This window comes from Polyodon spathula, chromosome 11 (genome assembly GCF_017654505.1).
Source record: "Polyodon spathula isolate WHYD16114869_AA chromosome 11, ASM1765450v1, whole genome shotgun sequence".
In the NCBI taxonomy this organism is placed as follows: domain Eukaryota; kingdom Metazoa; phylum Chordata; class Actinopteri; order Acipenseriformes; family Polyodontidae; genus Polyodon; species Polyodon spathula.
In genome coordinates this window covers 31,119,418-31,142,959 of record NC_054544.1, presented here as the reverse complement: position 1 = coordinate 31,142,959, position 23,542 = coordinate 31,119,418, and the positions used below count along the sequence as shown (strand labels likewise).

Below are 23,542 nucleotides of genomic sequence, written 5' to 3'. Positions count from 1 at the left end.
TCATATGTGGATTGTGTTTTTCTCTGACATGATCCTTTGTAGAAAATCTTGATATCAAGTGCTGAATAACAGACCTTTGGAAGTAAGGATGGCCTTTATATAATAATAAGAACAATAAAAACGATGCTGCTGTGCCTCTGAATCTGAGTGCAGAAGGAAGTGCAATAGATGTTAAACTGAGTTATTCATGATGTAGAATATCATATCATATATCAAATAGAATATCATTGGGATGTATATAACTTAAATACAGTGCGGGTCTCGGATGCCCCAGCCTGTGCTGTGCTCTACAGTATCCAGGGAAGGAATACTCATCCTCACTATACTGTAGCATAGGAAACATTCCAAGGCCTGCAGCTTCATTACACCATCGGTTTGAAACGTCACATTGTCTGTATTGTATGCATTGTGGAATTGCAAAGCAGATGCCTAAGGGCATGAGATCCAAACTATTTGGCTGGAGCTACCAGGGGTGCAGAAGTAATTCCTAAATGTGTGTGTATATATATATATATATATATATATATATATATATATATATATATATATATATATATATATATATGCATACTTATTTGCAAAAAACTTGTCCTAAAAAAAGGTGACACTTTACCATCAAAGAGATATACGGTGCAAAAAGATTTACAAATTGAAAATAATGTAACTATGCATAATAACACAGTAATTATGTGTAAGGACACATGTATTTATTAAGTAACTATTATACAATACACAGTAATTAAGAGACACTTAATGTAGTGTTACTAATAAAAATCTCTTCAAATGCATGAAGCCTTGATATGGACCGTGGACAATGACACTTTTGTTTCTCTTCCCAGACTAAGAATAGTATAAAAAGTCAATTGAAACAGGTCTTACATTTTATGACCAGAGTTATGATCAGCTGTTTAGCGAGGCTTTCTGCGACATTCTACAACCTGAACTAACTTAACCAACACGATGAATAATTGAAAACAAAAAAAAAACCAGCTGTAAACATTTCCACCTTCCATTACAGTCCCTCCTGAGGATATGTGGGGCCTGCCTCTATGATCCATGGTGGACACCGAACTCTTAATACTGAAGCAATTCAATCAATGTTACAACTTGATTTCTTGTGAAGTATGTGTTTGTTTCTTCATGTTGTTATGTTATCAGGCTCAAATACATAAGGAAACAAGCAGCCAAACTTAAAGTCAAAAGTTCAAAAGTCACTCTTCACCAGTAGCATTATATGGGCCAATAATTATAGTGGGGTTTGCGTTTTTGGTTATATTTCTTACTATATTGTCTTCAATTGTAATGTAGTGGCAGTTCAATGGTTCTGCAGTTAACGACAATGGTAGCACAGTCACAATGTTATAGGCCTTTAGTATTAGTACAGTGGTAACATTTCCATATTTTGGGCCCCCAGAGTGAAGTTCAAGGGGAAATAACAGTAAAATAAATAAATAAATAAATAAAGCTTTTGCAAATTTCACTATATGAACAGAGGTCATAAAGGACAGACCGATGGAAAGACCAAACTCCAAGCTTTCCTTCACTCTTTTTACAACCAGTGGTGTTACTAAACTGCAATGTTCATTTAAAACAACATTTAAGCTTTTTTCATAGTTGTTTTTCAACATTAACAGTTTGATAAATGGTGGTACAATTAGAAAAATGATGCACTAGCGTACTGGCAAATTGGTCACTGCCTTATTGTAATATAATAATGAACAACAAAAAAAAGTAACAAAATACATATTATTGTTTTTGGATGAAAGCTGGCTTAATGTAATTGTAAATGTAAAGGTTGTCTTTTCATTCCTTTGTGTTCTATTTTTGGTCAGTTTAAATTCTTGCCTTTAAAGTTGGAGTAGACATCCCTCGGACAAGCACTTTAATACTGGGTGATATCCTTTTTCCCTTTAGACGTTTCCTAATTTGATTTAAGCTAAGGTTAACAGAATTATGCACAGGCATTAAATAATCATCATACCACTACATCTCTTGAATGTTCTAAAATTGTTTTAAGAAGTGTAGTTCCAGTTTGCCTTATTTCAGAGTGCAGGTCACGTACTTGCACTTACTATATGAGGGATAAAGAAATAAATAAAGTCTCGTACATTGTATTGCAGAGAACCTGCTAGAACACTGCTCGCCAGAGGCCTTTTTTGGCTGTTGTTATCTGTGGCTTTCTACTAATTGTTTTCAGTTTCTCATGCTTTTATCAGTTGTATCACTTTATGTTTCCATCAAACACTGCATTTATCTTATCATTGCCCTGACAACTGCCTATTAGCAGAGCTGGCTGTGCAGGCCAGAGAGTATTTTGTAGTGCTGACACTGTGACAGTGTCAGGCGGCTGCAACTCACATGATAGTTACAGCCCGCAATAGAGTGATGGAGCTGTCATCCTGCTACGATTCTCCAACAGTCATCCAGCTGCATATTTCATATGCTTTTGAAAAAGCTGAACCTGACAAACAAATGCTACTTCTTTTTTTTTCCCCCAGTTTGCCTTTGAACAGCTATTGTAACCAAGTAAAACGGGGAAATACATAACTGTGCAATAGCCACAGGGTTGTTAAAACAGCAGCCAGTGAACATTTCGAAGTGGAGAGGACTCTACTAGCTTGTGACGGGGATTATTTTTGACAAGTTTAACAAGCTAATTGAAAGCCTTCTGCCACAAAACAGGCATTTAGATTGCATGTGAATATGACGTCTCCTTTCATTTCCTGTTGAGATTTGTGGAGTTGTGTCTGACAGATTGTTTGACAGACTGTAACCCATTATAAGGCAGCATTATTAAAGGGTTTTTTTTATGCACATAAATAGTGCTACAGTATAACCTCCATCTGGTGTTTGTGTGACCAATTGTCTCCATTTATTACAATGCACATTGACTTGTGTGTGTTTTGCAAACAAACTGTAGCAAGTCCCATTATTATTATAATGTATCATAAAACATGTATTTGTGTTCTCCCTGTCACTTTGACTAGTTTATAATTATATAATTAATAAAACACTTAACAATCATAAAGACTTAAATGATAATATGTAAAGTGATTCCAACAAAAGTAGGTTTATGCAAACAAATATTTTAACCAAACAGTCTTTGTACCCTTTGGAAAGTTGCTGTCTTTTCCATCTTGACTGAAACTGACTTTCAACCAAGAGATACAGCTTCTGTACATCACAGAATACATGTCACGGGTTAATTTGCATAACACAATAATCAGTGAGGATCTGTTGCCTCTTTTTTTTTTTTTTTTTTTTTTTTTTTACAATATCTTTTAATTTCATGACTAAAAAGAGGCTTTTTTTTTAATTTTTATCTCCCAGTCTCTGCTTCTGTTTCCCAGCTAAATCAATATTATTTTAGCTCTACAATGAATGTGGTTATTGTGACACCTGAGGTCCATCAGTTCCTACTGTAATTATTCTGGCCACACCGCTGCGTTGGATTAATTCATTATGAGAAGAGAGCAGCCTTATCTTGTCATGGCTTTCGGTTGTTAGCTTCAGTGCATTAGCAACCAAACCTAAACTGAGCAGCCAACTGATTAGAGCTGTGGCACATTCAGGGATGAGTGATGTTAGAAATATTGAAATCATTGTGTTAATACTATCCATCAGAATATGGGTGCGGAAGTCAGCAGAAACTAATGGAATACATTCAGAAAACTTCCAATACAGACATAGTCTGACTGCTAATTGTCTCTCATGTACCTAAAATATATACATTTATAACCTGAAGACTTCAAAACATAATTATTTTATACACATACAGTATACACTGTAAGCTAATTTTAACCATCCCTAATGCTATGCTTGTCAGCTAAATCAAATTGCCAATAGCTCCATCTTTTTAACTGACTGATAATTAAATAATGTCAGTGTTAGGGATATCTTATCTTGACTTTGATTTAAGAAGGGGAATACTTTTTTTTTTCTTTCAATGAGGAAGAATTTATTTCATTATTTTTTTTTAAAAGTGAGAGTGAAGTAAAGGATGACATTTTGTATTTCTTACAGTTGAAATTGCTTTTCAATAAGTGTAGACTAAAAAATGACATTCTTACACTATTGATTTTTATTTAATGGTAAATGGCAGGGTAACAAACAACCTGTGCTCTGAGTTCAGTGTAAACGCTTATCCAATAAGCACAGTTAAAGAAGTTCCATGACTTGATATTTCTTCAGCCCTGCAGAAGAAAAATCAATGCTAATTTAATTGGAGGCCACAGAACAAATTTTGCCTTCATTGTTCCTTGTAAACTAAATCAAGGTCCATACATACAAACACACTCTGCAAACTATTTTCCTGTCATCCCTCTTAATAGTCAAAATACTACAGTGAAGCAAATTGCATGATGAATGCATAGGCTTTTAAACAAATAAAATATGTGATTGTGCAATCTGAAATATAAAATGGGGTTGCTTGCTATTTTTGCTATTAGATTAACTTTATATAGCAGTGAAAGAAGAATGGAAAAAGTGCTCTGTGAAAGGTTTTTTTTTTTTGTCAGATTATTTTAAATTCAGAATGTGGTTGCATCAGCCACCACTTTCCCTTTCGAGAGTTTCAGTTATACTTAACCTTTAATAATTTTCATGAGTAATTGCAATTTCAGGTGCTTATTTTATTGATGTAAGCAATGGTAGGTCTAAGTAATGCCAACATTTGAATGCAATTTAAAACGGACTCCCTTGCACTTCATAATTTCTCATCTACGGATTTAAGCGCACCAGGGGGAGATTTATCTCAATAACTGGAAACATTGGCCGTAATAGAGCCACCAGATTTATAATGAAAGTAGCAAGTATAGAGTAGCATGTTATTTAACTGAAATTTTTATTCATTCCCATTTCTCCATTGATGATCATTGGACAGCGTTTGTCCTGGGCTGTCAAGAAATTGGATTTGGCCCAGTCCGGTAATCTATTATTAATTGCCTGTGTGTTCTCTTATCACTTCAATGCTCAGGGACTAAAATTAGGCAGCAGTAAAGTGAGACTGTCTGTACGGCATCGCTGGTAGCACAATAGTTTGCTAACTGAACAAGGCTGTGGAAGTTGTCTTCTGTCAGGTATGAATGATCAGCAGTGGCTCAGTTAACCACATCTGGAGGTCTCTAGATAGACACTAGATGAAAAAGAGTTAATTTTCCATGAACCAACAACAGTTCCATCATAATAAACTCTGTGTGTGTGTGTGTGTGTGTGTGTGTGTGTGTGTGTGTGTGTGTGTGTGTGTGTGTATATATATATATATATATATATATATATATATATATATATATATATATATATATATATATATAAAAAAAAAGGAATTTCACCATAGTGGTAATACAGTACTCAAGTTCAGATACAAAACATACCCCAAATTAATTAAAAAGTTACCTACTGTAAATTCCGTAAGTTGTTTGTGTATGTCTTGGTCTGTATCTGAGACACCTGGATTATGTTTAATGCAAAGAAAAGGTAACACATTAGTTTAAGGATGTTTAAATATATCTATAAATATATTATAAAGGATGTCATAAACAATATTAAACAGTGAAAAAGCAGTCATATTATAAATGAATGTAAGAAAGGAAATAAAGGAAAACTAATACCGGCCAAATGGCTTCAGTTTTTATTAGTTGTTTTAATATTTCTGTTCTGCAGCATATCTTGTATAAATGTGAATGACTGCTGCTTCTCTTCCAGATCATGCAGATATGGCACAAACCTCTTTTAGCTTCTGGATACTCTTCTGATTTCTCACGGACTGGGTTAGTTTTGTTTAAATCATTATTTGGCAGGAATAAAAACAGCAGGTGATGCACATCCTTTTGTTTTAACAAGGTACCATCGAGGTACTTATGGACGTTATTTTAGGCACAGGCCTTTGAGAAAACACAGACCTCAGTTTGTTCACTTGTTACAGTCACCATCACACAAAACGTTGAGGCTGACAGGATAGGAAATATTTTTTTTAAATGTCTTTTGGGTTATTTTTTCCTTTCGCAGTTCAGGCTGCCCCTTATTACCACTGCCTCCCTCAGTCATGTTATATCACAGATGGCCACGAAAAGAAAGCAGTGATAATTCCACTCTAATTTCCTCCAAGCTTGACTGGGCTACATAAATGTTGGTTAAATACTTGCTAAATTAAATAAAACAGGTGGAGGAACAGCTCACTTACATCATTGTATAGGAATTGAATAGGTTTCCCACAATACTCAGCAAGCAGTTTTATTTCATATGGGACAGATTTAAAAAAAAAAAAAAAAAAAAAAAAGAAGAAGAAGAAAAAACATTTAAAAAACTATTTTTTTCTTATAACTGTAAAATCTTGCATTCATTAGAGCTAAGTGAAAAGAATATCCAATAAAAGTTGATGGGTCATGATGCAGACCCAGAACAAATAAATGAATGCTGCTTTTGCTAATTAACATTGGTGTAGTCGCACAGCTGTCTGATTCAGTCAGTAGTGTTCTTGATGCAATGAACTACTTCTTTAAGAAGGCTGAAAATACTGACGAAGTCGACAGCAACAGTGCATCGACTATGTCTGTGTAAAGAAATTAGATACATGCATTACCTATTATATGTGTTACTAGAAGTTCAGTATATAAATAAAATGTGAATTTGTATAATAATTATTGTTTCATTATATATTGTAGTGGTGTTCGGAATACACCATTGCTAATTAATATCCAGTAGTCTCCCAGAATACAACAGTGGGATTCTTACTTACCCTCAGCTTGTTCACCTAATGCATGCCAGGTGCACCACTTAGCAATTAAATGCATAGCACAGAGAGTATTTGTCTGAATAGGCTGGATGTAAAATTGTGTCTCACTCTCAGGTGACTTTGAAGCAGGTCAAAAACTACTGGCTGCATCAACTGGCCCCTCTTGTAAACAAGATGCTACACCACAATATATTTTACCTCGTCAGTAACATTTTAAGGTGAATGGAGAAGAGATGTACGTTTTGGGAGGGAGAATTAAGCTATACCACAGTTTATATAAATAAAATGAGAAAGTGGTAATTTCATAGCATCAGAAACACTCCTTTTGCCCTTTTGCTGTGTCCTTTTTCCAATGACTTTTTTGGCTTGTGCTTTGAATTGGTTCTGTTCCAGATACTAGAAGGAATGTAAATATGGAATGAATCAACTTTTTCCACATTTTTTTTTCCAAGCGGTCCTTTTATGAAGAACAGATTTTCCATAAAGGAAATGAAAATGTCCGTAAAATTCAGACACCACGGAGTAGCTGAGAACAGCATATTGCAGCCTATGAATGTCTTTATAAAAATAAAAAAAATAAACTGTAATGCAGATGAAACTGCTACATGTACGGTACATATTTACAAACATGTTACCATTGTAACAACCTCTCATTTTGTTACAAGATATAAAATAGCGTCACACATTTTGGTTTAACTATGTTGAAAATCTGCCTTTCAAACATGAATGACATTTTGAAAAACAAATAAACTGAAAGCAGAGTGGGATGCCCCTATGAAGGTCATGCAAAGTATAGCTCTTGGATCGCAGTGAATTAAACTACAGTGCCGAGTATAAACAACCTGCCACTGATGATGTAAACGTCCATTAACATGACATATTTTTCAATGTACAAGCAAACAAGCACTTCACCCATGTTCATCTCCTCTCTGAGTTTTTCAACCCTATTAATAACACTCTCAAGCAGAGGAGAAGTACTCTATTTTACACTAAGCCATCTCCAATGAGTTTACCCCACAGCAGAGGGTTTCAGAATTCCAGGATAATGCCATATGCTTTCACCCATTTCCTTTCTTTTCTCCCCAGGATGAGCAGCTGTCAGGTCAGCCCTTACTTAGGAGCCCGAAGCCATTGAAAGCAAGGACAACTTCACCTGAAGGGCAGCTTTTCTACAGACCAGAGAGATCACACAGATACCTCCAGGCCAGCGTGCTTGAATCAACTGCTTATGAGCTCACTGAAGGTGCCAGACCACGAAATGCAACTCTGGAGCCCCAACTGGGAAGACCTACCAGATCTAGGTACTGTACTATTCACAGCATACATGATGATAAATGTATGCTGGGCTGGATTACTGTAGTGATTATACAACACAATTCAGCACTTATACATATTGTCTTATTAATATTGACTAAACATTATTTTAAACAGATTTACACACTTGAACTGAAGAGTCTTCAGAAAAAAGTTATACATGTAGAAATAGGGTTAAGCACCTTAATATGCTGCTAAATCTGGTACAATATAGCTTTAATGACACACTACCAGCGTGAAGCTTCATGCCATGTTGCCATGTTATAATGCCTTAGATGCATGTTATATAAAAGAAAAGTGTTATTAGTGAATTAGCTATATAATACTATTTACCAAAACTTCTTATGTGACATTTATAGAGCTCCTTTAAGTAAAGATGTAAAAAACAAACTGGTCTTGTAAAAATCTCCAACCCTGAGTGCCCATGGGTGATGTGGGGTATAAAGGGTTAATCCTTTAAGAGGTGTGGTGGCACCAGTGTAAAGACTAGTACACCTGTCCCTTTATACTGTATGACTATGTAACTGTGTAAAATTAGTTTCATATGAATAATAAAAATGTGTCTTTGCTATGTGTAATCGTCATCATTGCTTTAAGTAAGCTGGCCCATGGTATATATGGTCATCTTTTGTGCTATACCCATGGTAATGACTGGCTGTAGTTTTATGCTTTTTATATTTCATATTATACTCTAAGAGATGTTTGCTGCTAAATGTTAAATCCCTGACATGTGACTTGGAGGAATCTTTATGCCAAGTCTCTTACCTTTATTTTTTTATTTTTTTCCTGAGAGAAAGAGATGTATCTCTTAACCATAGTATTACTCTAACCTTGAGCCTTTGATTTGATCCCCAATTAGGGCATCATTTAAATCTTATACATAAACACACAGACAAAAGAATGTTGTGATTATCTGCTAATGATTTTCCAAAGTGCTCTTTACAATGATTGGGCTTAACTTCTATTCAAATTAACATTTGATAATTAATAACTGATCAAATAGTATTTTTTTTTTGTTCCAATTAATCAGTCACCAATTTTACATACATTTTTACTGCTTCAAAACTATATATTTTAATTATTTGCAATGTAATGTATGCCTCACACATACTGAAATTAATATTAATGTGAAAAAAGTTAACTATAATCATCTAAATCTATATATGATGATATTATCATCTTTGTGAAAATTATTTCACTATAGCAATGGCTGTATGCATTTTTTTATTTTTATTCACCAGAATATGTGTACAAGTACTGCCAGGATGGTGTACAGTATATATTATATATTTAGACAGCATTCAAATATTTGACCTTAGCTATTTATTACCGGATTCAAGTGCCTGTATGCCATTAGCGGGCAGTATGAACCAAGTCATATGTTTACTGAAAACAGAAAAAACAAACAAACCAAAAGAAAGTATGACTTCTGATTCATTTTCATTTCCATTATCAAGCAAGCACAAACTTGTGTTACTTTGATACAGGATTTAAACGCAGAATGTCTTCAAATAACATTAAACACCTCAAAAAGTCTCCTGAAAGTATGGTGTAAGGCCAGCTTTCGTCATCAGAATTAGCACTGGAATAAAATGAGCAGTAAAGGAAAGGTTGAGTATATGGGTGATGTAAAGAAAGTCAAAAATATCTGTAAAGTCGACTTACTGGCTTTCATTTTATCTAACCCTGTAGCACCACAGGTGAGAACACTTATCTCATACTGCATGTGATTTTTAGTTATTATTTATTATTATTATTATTATTATTATTATTATTATTATTATTATTATTATTATTATTATTATTATTATTATTATTATTATTATTATTATTATTATTATTATTATTATTATTATTATTTCACTCCAGCAACGTTGCACGTTAAAATGTGCTCGAAATTTAAAACGTGTGTAAAGGAATTGAAATGTAACATTATCGCATTACGTAATTTCGCTGGATGAGTTGATTTGTTATGTTTATCACATACACAGAGGTGATGTAACACAAATATATTACCTTGTTTGTATTTATAAAGCATCTGTACATGTTCTTTGAAGTGATTGGACCAGTTTACCTGTATTAATACACAATATATTGGATCCCTAAAGTGTTTATAAATAGTTATTCAGTGACAGGGGTGGGGCAGAGGTGCAGCATGAAAATATACACAATGACATAGACTTGGACTCTATCTGAGACTGACTATAACTTTTTCAGTTTTTATGAAAATGAGTTATACATATATTGATGAAATTGTCTCGTAGGAAGAAAAAATATATAAATTTAAGAAAATCGGTTCCCTAAAGTGTGAAAAATAATGCCTGTTTTGCTTGAAGATACTTGTTTGTTTGTTCAGTTATTCACTTGTCTTGCTATTGTGTTGTAAACTTCAGTTTTGTATTTTGTTTTTCAGTCTCGTAAGAGCAAGACAGCTGGCGCTATCAGCACCCAGTCACCGCCATCTAAAAGAAAAACTTAAATGTGAGGTTTTTTTTTAAACACATAATTGTATTGTTTAAAATGCATATTGTTTCTGTTCTTCAACTAAATAACCAAATAACTAAATAAGTTCTCTTAAGTAATCATTACACACAATGCATTTGAAGGCGCTTTTGTAGTGGATAATCAGTGTAAATGTGCACCGTTGATTGTGGGATTAGCACATTATTAGATACCGGGTCTGGAGGGAATAGTTCAGCTGTATTTTCTCAGCCCGTAGACAAGCCACAAGTGTGGTCAGAGGGTCAGAAAGGTCTGTGTGCAATCACGAGCCGCATCAATATGTGGGTAACTACTTCAAAGGGTAGCGGAGAGGAACACACTCTCCTACTTCAGTGACATCTCTTGATATTTCCTCCCCCCGCCTAAAAACCAAAGGATTTTCTAGGGTTTACACGTATGAAGAAACCCTAAAATAAGCACTGGGACAGATTTATAAATGCAGACCCCATGCATCACCGCACTTAGACCCCTTGCTTTTTAAATATTTGATATCCCTCAATTTTGGTATCTCTGCTCATATGTCAATTATAATTTGTTACATGCAATATTTGAGCGCTTGCTCATTAAGGTCTTTTTGCATGTAAGTGTTAATTCTAGCTTGAAATATATACTGATTCAGTGTATTTAGCAAATACAGTACTGTACATATTTCCCATTACATTTGTATTTTTTGTAATGCTTATTTAAAAGGATGGCAAAGTAAAATATGACTACTAAGTTTCACAGTTTGTTGTGTTTTAATGCTGCCTAAATACATTGCTTGATAGTTATGTGTTTTCTTAAACCCTTTTGATTGTAATTGGTGTAACAAAAACATATGCAGTTGAGGATCCCTTTATACCCTTGTATTGTAGCTCTCCACCGCCATCTATTGGTAAACAATATAGTCACACCTACTGATCGAAAGCCACAAGGCATCATTTTTAAGCATAAACCCATACACCAAATATTTAAGAATTAACGGTACGTCTTATGGAACATATTCCATACACATTTTAGCGTTTATTTAAATTTTTTAGATTGTACTTTACAGACACCAAAATAAACATTATATAAACACTAAAATGTGTTTCTAATCTGTGTTGTGTTCAGTTCTTAAACGCTTGATTTACAGTGTCTGCATTTCAGTATATTGGCTATGCGCTGGTTTCATGTCTTTGTTTAGTATTTGGACAACAGTGTGGCAAAGTTAATGATGGCAAACCTCTCTGAGTGCTACTGGGGCTGCAATAAAAAAAAACAAAAACAAAAAAAAAATAAAACAGTTTATTAAGAAAAAAGCAGTTAATTTTTTTTTCACTAGTTCAATGGTTAGCTGTTAAACACTACAAAGTGAAATAGTTTAATCTTCAATATAGGATTTATTCTTTGCTTATGGGGACCTGTCACACAGTTATTGCTTTAAGCAACAGCTGGTTTGATGTTTCATTCAGATAATGTATTGTGGTTCTCAGATGCAACATTGTTATACATTGTTTCATATAGAGGTTTATAGGGCAAGCTTCATTTTTACTACAAACCCTATTCTCTATGCTTTAATATCCAGCTTGCACTCACCAAGGTAGTCACCATCTTTTAATTTTACTGATGGGACAGCGAGATTCAAGATACAACATTCTGACTCGTTCATTTCCTTATCTCTTGTTGGCTTTGCTTACATCGTTACTGGCTATTGGTTTGAGCTCAGAATCTTTTCAATCTTCAATTATTTTTTCGTGTTAATTCATGGTATGCAAATATTTGAAATGGAAATTTTTAAATAAAGCCCGGTCACATGAAATCTAGAAGCAGGGAGAGCATTGCAGTGAGATAATGAAGTGATTAGTTATCAGGAAGCTATAACTCATTCCCATTATACTCTTGTTGTTTTTAATTCAGTATATTCTAAAATTGAAGCATAAACATCAACGATAACTTGTGTATAGTTTTTTTTTTTTTAAATGTATTTATTTTAAGTAAAGATAAAAAAAAGAACCAAAAGAACAATAGGGTCAGTTTTAATATTGCTAGGGTTAATAAGAGATAAGAACACAGATCCTAAAATCTATGGATTTTATAACATTTTAAACACAACTATGGCAACCATGCATTAAACCCATTAAGTAAGATGAGATTTTTTATCTAAACCTTGGCAGGTAAATTATTACCTAGACCCTAGAAGCCAGGAAGGCTCCAGTTTTATACATCAGCGGATTTAGAGCAGCAGAAAAGCACAGCTGTCTTAAAAATAAATAAATAAATAAATCTTTTGTTAGTGTTATAAAATCTAGTGAAATGGTCCTGAATGGTGCAGAGGGGTCATTTGTTATTTCTTAAGAAGCTGCATACAATTGAATCATTGTGTCTGTTCACTGGTTGAGGACTGAAGACATTGATGCAATGATGAATACACATTATCCAGAATGAATTTATAAGAGTATAATAAAACCGTTACTGTGCACAGAGGTATCATCAGAATGCGTTCAGATTGCTGTAGAACAAGTATCCGCCCACCTCCACAGGACAAAGACATGTCTTTTATATGCCAGTAGCTTATATTTAGCCTTTTCCATATACATTTTGAAACATATAGACAAAAAATACATTGTTGTTACTGTACATTTCCTTTTAGTACAAGGTTATGAATATATTATTCCCATTGGCATGTCATTCTATAATCAGAGCTTTTAAATTAAATATTGAATTCTAATATTGCGCTATGCTGTTATTTTAATATAATTTGCTTATTGTAGAAGAGTCATTTCTTTTAAGAATCTGGCATTCAGGCCCACCACAGAAGAATTAAATCTGCAAAGTTCTGAATAACTAGATAGCCATTCTTCTGACAAAGAGCATTAGGGTACATAGACCAGTTCAAACCTATCTAAAGAATAGCATTAATTTGCATTACAGATGTTTTGCTTGTGGGACACCATGATAGCGGTTCACTGCATTGGCGAACCTAAACAGTCTGTAGTGTGCATCTGAAATGATCTGGCTTCGTCAGCGCCCACAGCTGACTAATCGGTGCAGTGATTTGTCTTGGGGTCCTGATCTTGTTAGACGAGGAGGCTGTGTTCCCCCTGGTGAGAGAGAGAGAGAGAGAGAGAGAGAGAGAGAGAGAGAGAGAGAGAGAGAGAGAGAGAGAGACCACATTGTAGCTTCTTGTTTACAAGGCCCTCGAACAAAGAGCTTGCAATTCTGAGACAATCCTTAAAGATTCTATGGAAAGTCGCAAGACCGCGAGATACCACCCAGGGGAACTTGCGTCCTCTGAAAACACAATTGCTTTAGCTACTGTTCTGTTACCATGGTTTCTAACACACAGAGGAGTCTGAAATTAAGAGCACTGCTGACAAAGAATATATCCTTGTTCAATGACATTAGATCATGTTAGACAGGAAAGCCTTAATTAAATACCCCGTGATGTGAGCCAAGAACACAGGTTAACTTGCGCATGCAGTTTCTGGCACCAAAGTGCATGCCACATGCATGGGTGTTGCTTAGATATATACAGACACTTTAAAACATTCGGCACAAAACTCTTTCTAATTTAAAAAGAAATGTTGCAAAGTTAATCCCTGGTGTTTGTATACCAAGCATGTTATAATAAAAGAGAGGGGTGAATTGGATTTTCAGCCCCTGTCGAATTTCTGCATCTTCCAGTTTCATTTTGAAACGGGCATGTGTGGGAGATGTGGTGAAAGCAGAAGTGATATATTGAAGTTATCACACATTGCAGTGGGTGTGCTAAGGTGGCACACCATATCCCCTGCACTGTTATGGCAAAGTAAACAGTTCAATCCATTTTGCTACTGTACCCAAACCTTATGTTAGTTCAACAAGGGGACACAGCACACTGTGTCTGTTTCACCAGTGTATATTATTGGACTGTAATCTAAAGTGAGATGGTAGTTCAGTATTCATGCATCTTTATTTTTGGACTGCGGTAGAGTGCAGCCTGCCTGTTGTGCCTGTTATTGCGAGTGATGTTGTAGTCTCATCACAACACTTGTATAATTCATTCCAAGGCCAAGTGTTTGTGTCATGCTGTTTTTTTTTTCCTTTTCATTTAATTACTTATGTGCAGGGAAAATTTAATAACTGCTGTTTTTGGCATTGTTTTAAAAAAAAACAAAGTCAAGAACAAGTGGCTTGCTTGGGGGGATGTTTGTTTTGCCTTTAAGTTCATGTGTGGGCAATCTGACATCAATGTGCTGTTACTGGATTTTGAGGCAGAATCAGCAGTATCACAGCAACGGGTGCATGCTTTTAATAAAGGAAATGTACCGTTATGGCTTCTGAAACAGGCCACATGCACTGATGGAATCACATCAAGCTGTGGACAGCATGCACAACCAGAAACAATCCATCATACCGTCAGAATGAGCTACCTGCAAGGATGCAATTATGGCAAGCAGGGACAATAGCTGTATTAAAACAATATGGAAATAAAGCCATTGCAACATGTTTTACAGTGCTGGCAATGCCTGTGACATTTCAGGCACCGCTGAAACAGAAACCTGTTTGAAAATGCGGGCTGCCACTTTGTCCTGAAGCAGGCGTCCTGCACGTCAAGGGTGACTCATGCTTTAGAAGAAGCTCTGAAGCCGACACTATGGTCACCATTATAATCTCACAAATCACTTATCTGTCCTGGAGGATATCAGGTGCCTTAGTGTGACAATAATGAAGTCCCAAGAGGTGTTAATTGATTTTGTACGAGGGTAATTTGGCGTCCAGCAGCTTTTACTTTATGGACTTACTGATGTCTGGCTAGCTAGTATTACTGCTAATGAACACAATGAAACTACTTTGACCTCTGAAGGAACATTTTGATGATTAAGAAGCACAGCATGCAAAGAACAACAGGCTAATATTAGCTGTTTAAAAAAAAAAATTACTCTACAGTGAAACTACAATTAATTCCTCTTCCATAGGACAATAGACCTGTGCAGTCATGTATCTGTGTTTGCTATTTGCTTTATTTAAGTTGGAGATAGTGGGAAATCTATATTACTTATATAACACTGTTGCTTTTGCAGTTTGATTGAATAGTTGATTTTTTGTACGCGTTTGGATTTTATTAGATCTGTTAGATAAGACCAGTTTTCTTGGGACTGTATTTCTTGCATATTGCACATCTTCAGTACTGTATTTATTTATTTATTTATTTATTGGTATTTCCTTCCTGGCTTACCCCTCCTCTGTATATTGCACCCCAAATCCAGACAGCTACAGTAATCATGTATAGGCATTTCATGTTGCCTTAAGGTATTTCACTATACAGTATCTATATACTGTAGTAACCTTAGGGGTGAAATGTAATCAATGTGTCCTCTGACTCTTACATATATTATATCCTATTGTTTTACTGTTTACTCACACCACATTATATCTTGCGTTTTCTGTTTTTCATTTTGGTCTAGTTAATTGCATGTGGATATAAATGCATTGAAAAATACCAAACCGTTTAACTCAGTGCTTGATGTTAAATACTGATAAACTCTACGATGCACTTACAGATATACTGTAGCTGTAAAAAAGAGACAAATACATAATTACTAATAGTTCATAGGGGGCAGAATATAATGACTGCAGATGCAGAACATTAATAATTATACTGATAAATAAAGAGTCTACTTTGTGATCACTGATGCAGTGGATGATGCTGCTGCTTGATCTTAAAGGCCCCCAAGGTGTTTTTTTAAATAACACACCATCTTGTCCGACCATGAGAATCAAGATAGTAAGTGTGGAGTCTCTGCAGGCTAGCCTGTGGTATTATAGATGAAACACCTGCCAGACTCCACATCAAACAGCACTATCTTCCTTCTGACTTGGGCTTCCTTTTTTGAAGAGTGGTTTTATAACCCTTTACTTTTAACTGAACTCCTTTTTCATGCGGTTATCGATTCACTCAGGAGTTTAATATTTTAATGTTTCCTTTTCAAGTTATGTTTATTGTATACATATATAAAATAAATAAGTAATTCAGTTTATAATGATCTTAGTTCATACATTATTACATTTTAATTTCTGTCTGGTTTATTGATTATTACTAATATCATACCATAGATAATGTCGTGTTTTTGAAGTAATTTTTGTATGTTGTACACAGATATGTCTAACAGCCTAATATTGAACAATTATGGGTAACACCATTGTGTCTCTAATAAATATATATTTACATCATAAATACAGATGTACTCACACATAATGCAAAGTGTTGCCAAACCTTGATATTTACCAGTTTATGTAATATGAAAACAAACCTGTATTGACATTGTTATAACCATATACCTCCTAATTTCTGTATCTATTTAAGATAAATGAACACTGTTTTGATTTGGGGGTACTGGGACTTAAATGCTTTAGGGTGAAAGCACCAGGTATTCCAAGTCCCAAATGAAAATAAATATAATAAAACTGCAAATGATTTAAGAATCCCAGCATCCATTTATTTTAAATTAGTCCAGGGACTGTAGAGAATACGACTATTTAAACCAGATAATATTTCCTTAAATAAAAAGGGGTGGGGTTCTTCTGATCTCCAATGCAAAGCATTTTCATACCAAATGGAATTAACCTGCAAACAAGACTTTGTGTCCAGTCTGTAGCTGAATGCTGTGACTTTTGCTTTTTACAAACTGTTAGATAATGAGTTATTATAAAAGGACTGGAAGACAGAAATGAGTGTAAATGGAACCGATAACTTCTGCTTCTGTAAATGTTGTGTTTGTGCAATTAGGTTGAATTAACCAGGCAATTAAGTGCTGTGCGGCGAATGCACAGGTGATGATAGAGCCCTGTAGACTTGAAGCAGACCTCATCAATAATAATGTTTGACATGTCTTGGTTTCTGTAATTAATTCGTGTTTTCGTTTGAAGAGTATGCAATCGAATGGAGATGAATTGTTTGGTCATATTGTTGACTTTCCTTTGTTTTTTCGAAGTTTCCGTAGCTCTCTTATAGAGCTGCTTGTGAACATGAAAGGGAAAAGAAAAGACAGAAGAGTGTTTATTTTTTATTTTTAACTGGACCAAGTGAATGCTGATGAAATCCAAGAAGTGCACTGAATGTTCTTTTGCAGTGGCACACCATTTCAGATCTGTATGAATGGCAAAGTCCTAAACCATTAACCTCCCATGGATAATGTTGTCTGTGTCAACTAAGAAAGACACACACCAAGTAAAATATAAATGAAGGTAAAGGTAAATAGCATGCGATTAGAAATTTAAAGCAACTGTTTGTAACCCTGTACAAAAGTTGTCAGGAATGAAATTCAAATGACTGATAACTACACATTGCACCCCTCTATCCAGACTGCTGCTGTATAATGTACCCGTATTGCACCTTCAGTAACCCTCAATCCATGAGAAATTCAATAGACATTGGGACAAGAACAACAAAACCCCAAAGCTTATTCATAGTATACTGTATGTAAAGCCTTATTCGTCATATACTGTATGTATTAAAGTCATCAAACTATTTCTTGTATGTATTTGGAGACCATTCCAGACCACCACTGAACTTTATCTCCGCTAGACAATTGTAGCATCGGTATATATATATATATATATATATATATATATATATATATATATATATATATATATATATATATATTGTGATGATTTGTTTTTGTTTTTGCTTTTAGTACCCGTAGTTGATAATTAGAACACGTTTGCATGGCTAGCGAATGGCTGTACACTGTGAGGTCACACGCTTAATGTATAAAACACTGTCCGCCAGTGCCAAAAGGTCGTCAATATGGCGGACAGATGTGCCTGCTGTGTTTGTACAGTACATCTAGTATAACACAATCCCAGTGAAGCAGTTCTTAATGCTCAAAATGATTTTGACAGGAGTTGTAATGGGAAACATCAAGCGATTTGTTTTAAATCTAAAAGAAGAATGCAGAGACCAAGTAATCCCAACCAAGAGTGCAATAACCCTAATGACCACTCACACATCAATTCCTTATTAATAATAATAATAATAATAATAATAATAATAATAAATAATAATAATAATAATAATAATAATAAACTGTGCAAATTGTTAATAATGGTTCTAGGATTGCTTTTCCTATAGTAGTTGCCCACGCAGTAATTCTGGGTCAAACTAGAGCAGATGTCTGAAAGGGATTCCTGGCTGCTGTGAATCTTTTGCAGTAAAGTTTGCACAAAGGAGTAGTGGGTGGTTGAAACATGCCTTGTAGGATTGCTTGATCAAACTACCCTCTTTTTGACATTGGGTAACCAAGTTTTTCTGTTGTACAACACGATTGATAGTGTGTGCTCATCTCAAGGTGGATCAAGCAGTAAAGGTCAGTAATTTGAGGTGAGAGTCCTGATATTGAGTACAAACAGCTTCTCGGCTGCCTTGCTGATGAGACAATTGCAAGAGGAGACTCAACCCATTACCTGCATGTAATGAAAAATATTTGGTAACACTTTATTTTAGGTATCCATTATATGTGATTATAAACAATCTATACAATATGATTAAACATAATAAGACTGTTATTATACACTTTTGCCTTTGTGTTTTTTTTCGTTGCTATTGTTTATAATGATTTATAATGGATCCCTACACTAAAGTGTTACAGAATATGTCTTGCCTCTTTAAGTAATACAAAGAAATAAAGAGGCCTGTATGAGTGACTGACTCATTTGCTGTGCCCAGAAGTTTACCCTAATAGTCCCATGAATTACAACAGCTTACACGAACCTAATTCATGTTTCTAGTTACCATTTCCTATCATTGTATTTAATTTCACTCGGGGTGCTTACATTTCCTGGGCAGTTTACATCTGTGTCTTTGCCATATTTATCTTAACCCCCCCCCCCCCCACCATTAATTAATGCTTCTATGTGTTTTAACTAGACTGTTCCTGAGCTTTTTAACATTAGCAAAGGCAAGCCTTTGTGGGTGAAGGTCAAGAATCACATACTTAATTAAAGGAAAACAAACTTACATTTTCCTTTCACAAACAGTGTTATTAGTGTTAAAGACAAACTTCATGATTCATTAAGAAAAGAAATTTAATAGAGCCAGACAGATGTGGAATGCTGCAAACACTAAGGCTGCTTTTACTTGTAACCCAGCATTCAGAGCGAGGTTATTGGTTGTGTTTATAAGGAGTCAAACATCAAAATTATCAGGGGTTTTTATACTTTATAATAAAGTAGGTTTTTTTATATATAATTACAGGAATATGTTTTGAGGGACAGGCTGAGTAGTTTAGTAGTTCTTCAGTGTTAACCATTTAGCAGGATTTTGTTATTAGGTGTAGTGCTGGTGTCCTACTTCACCACACAAACACTTGCATGCAAGTACACATACTGTACACATTGAATTGGAGTAGGGTGCATGGTTAGTGGTCAACACTAAGTTAAAGAGACTGCAGGTTCAAATTCCAGTCCAGCCATGGACTTACTGTGTGTTAAATCTGTATTTACAAAACTAAGATGATGCAGGACCAAACTGGTTAGGCTATCCTGAGAAAAATATAATAATAATAATAATAATAATAATAATAATAATAATAATAATAATAATAATAATGTAAAAGAGAGGGATACTGTTACAACATGAAATCTTACTGTAGAGTAAAATATGACAGTGAAATACAGCAATACAGCATTTAATTCGAATACGTCATCAAATTGATGTGAGTTGTTAAACAAACATACCCTGCAAAGTGTTTTTTTTTGTTGTTGTTTTTTTTTTTTTTAATAACAGATGAACTGCAGCATTTCATAAATTCTACCTAATTGAATTTATATTCCAAACTGTAATGGTTTTAGATTAAAAAAATAAATAAAAAAAAAGGATAACGCAGGTCTCGAAGAGAGATCTAAATAAAATAATGAATTAACTGCACCTCTCTGTTTCAGCTCCAAAGGAATACTCCTCCTACAGATCACCTCTGAACAGGAAAGAGTATGTACAGTTTCTATTCCCTCCTTACAAGAAGCCCTCGCTGTGATACTTTTCTTTTTCCTAATGAGTGCTAAGTGGCCAATACTTTCTTATGCAGGAAACTTATGTCAAACTAATTACATTTTAATTAAAGGAAACCAACTGATTCGAATGTTGTTCTTGGCACATAAAGCAATGCATTTTGTGTACGTTTCAGCTGTATATGCTACAGCCCGACCCAGACGCGTTGTGCGTGCAGAGGAATGCTTATTTGAGTGCAGCCTGTTATAGACGGCATGCTGAACAGATTGGAATGGTTAATTTAAGGAAGCAAAAACGAAAACTGCTGAGATAAGAATGACACAGAGAGGGCATTTTCTTTGTGTGTTTGTTTTATTTTAATACAATTAGAAATGAAATCAATTGTCTCCAAAGGAGGAGGAAGTCTTGAACCAAAATAGTGTTTTTTTCAACACTCCTGTATGCAAAGGGCATGGGTGCGTGAAAGGAGTGAATATAATATAATGACATCTACATTTAGAAACATATTAACATTGAACAATGATAACAAACACATTTGAAGTTTGACCACTCCTCTGTGCCTTTTGGGTTCTGTATATGCTCATATCAAAAGATAACAAAAATATCTGTCATTTTTTAATTCTGCTTTGTTGGGTATTTTAATTTTGTAATGTTTTAATACAAGGTGCAGATGCATCCAAGCAAGTAAAATGGTGACCATATTAAACTATTAAGTTAGAAATTAACAACAACTATTGCTTAATGTATTTTTTTAAATCAATATGTGAAAAAGAATGAACGCTTTTTTTTTTTTTAAATGCTGCATACTGTGATAAGACAACTCTACACCAATTGGACCAACTATAACCTTACCCCCAACCAGGGGTACTGGAAATAGGTGTGCAAATTGAAGTGCTGTGCACCTGCTTCCATCATATACAGGGGTTACAGTTTTGTTAAATGGCTTTCAGCACCCCCACTATAAAAAGGTGTTACAGCGCCACTGCCCCCAACCAATTTAGCACATTAGTTCTATTTTTCTTTCGTCTGGAAAAAAAAAAAAGTGTCCACCAGACAGGTAAACAGTTTTAACAATATCGATGCACTAGCCATAGATTATTTTACGAGCCTTTCAGAAGTAAAAGCTCCTGGTGCATTTGATGCAGTCTGTCCTAATGGACGTTTAAGAATCATACATGTCAAATGTTAATCGTTTCCTTAAACTAAAATGTATTAGCTCCCATTGTCTGCTGATCAAGCAATACGCTACGGAAGGCTCTAAATTAGATATTAAATGTTAGGGGGCTGAACGAGAGACCTTGCTGAAGAGCTAGCTCCATAACAGAAAATTCAAAGATGTGATTTAACTGGCTAACCAGTAATTGCATATATTGCCCACCAGGTGGAGAACTTCACAGAAAATGTTAATCCCTCCAGGAGGTGTGGCCATCTGTATGTAACTCACCCCAAGAGCTCCTTATTGCTGGTGTAAAACATTTAATACTGGCTTTATAACATTTTAAAACATGTTCTGCTTTTGACTTTAATCTGTTTTACGATTGCATGCACTTAAAAGGTATCAGGGTTCCCATTTTTGTCCCTTTGAGTGCCAGGGAGCTAATTAGAAATCTACCATGAACCAAGCAGTTATGTAATGAGGTGGATTTTAGGAGAAAGCAATAGAACGCCTGTCTGTTAAAGAAACCTTTGCATTAGGATCCACAATCTCTTTACTATTCAAAGACAGTAAAACACTGGCCCAGAGAGGATGGAAACCCTGGTATTTCATCTTTCAATTACAAAATGAGTTTGAAGTTGTTATATCAGTACTTTATCTGTCACAATATGGCTCAAGTTTGTTGAAGTATTAAAAACAAAAAAAAAGCAACTGCAGTTTCAAATAAGCCATCCCTTAAAGATGAAATCAATCTTGTTTCAAGTTTTTACCCTTGCTTTATGATTAGGACTCTAGGGGTGCATTTGGCTTTATCTTTTTGATTTGTCAGAAATTCTTTAGATTAATATGCAGCTGTCACAGGCAAAGCAAATCTAGACCTCATTGCAGCCTTTTATCTTTTTCTCTTACCCCAGGCTGCATCCAGTGTGTACCTCTGCAGGAGAGAATGCCCATTCTTTTCTAAGTGGAGCTCGCTATAACAGGTCAGTCTGCAAGAGTTAGCTACTGACTAACAATGATTCATAGCGATTCAAGTACAGTATATATATACATATGAATAGAAAACATAAATGTGTGTGTATGTGTGTGTCTTTGTGTATATATATATATATATATATATATATATATATATATATATATATATATATATATATATATATATATATATATATATATCCAGCTGAAGAAGGACTTGTAGTCTGAAACATCCTGATCTACAATTTTATTTATCTTTTTCTTTCTGATCTCGCACTTTTTTAATATATTTGTGTGTGTGTGTGTGTGTGTGTTTGTGTGTGAATGTATAATTGTCAACACAACAGAAGGCCACAATATTATGTGAATGTAGGAAATTTGGAGCTTGTACCTATTGCTGATTATCGCTTACTTCACAATTAAAATGACTTCTTTGAGTCGAAATTGATTTCTTTTAGCTGCTTTATTGCATACGTATTATTATTCAGGGTTCTGCTGCTATGTCTGGCCCCATATCATTAGGAGTAGTCCAGTTCTTCTTTAAACCTCTCATCTGTTTTTATCTTTAAACCAGGCTTTCAAAACATAGCTTAAAGATACATTTCTATGTTATGATATATATATATTATATATATATATATATATATATATATATATAGTATATATATATCAATATATTAAACTTGAGTTTTTTTACATGGGTTACGCTTTGCCGAGTCGGTTCTGCCAAAGTAAATCCATGTAGTCCAAGTCTCTGATATACAGAAGGAGATAAGTGTGTCAGACAAATATATGTGAAGTCTCCAAATTGTTTTTAACTATTCGATTCTAATGAAAAAAAGCTTACCCGAACTGAATGAGTTCATCAAACACTTATGGCTAATGCAGTTAATGGCTGACATATGAATTT

The 23,542-nt window shown here is 34.7% G+C and overlaps 1 protein-coding gene across 1 annotated transcript in view; it reads left to right on the top strand.

Annotated features, from left to right (window-relative positions):
* Nucleotides 1-20,526, top strand: part of LOC121323452 — a 66,970-nt gene extending 46,444 nt beyond the window's left edge. Inside the window, exons 4-6 of the mRNA XM_041264543.1 lie at nt 7,820-8,034; nt 10,461-10,528; nt 20,435-20,526. Coding sequence (XP_041120477.1) covers nt 7,820-8,034; nt 10,461-10,528; nt 20,435-20,526 — 375 coding nt within the window. The remainder of the gene's footprint in view (nt 1-7,819; nt 8,035-10,460; nt 10,529-20,434) is intronic.
* The last annotated feature ends 3,016 nt before the right edge of the window (nt 20,527-23,542 follow it).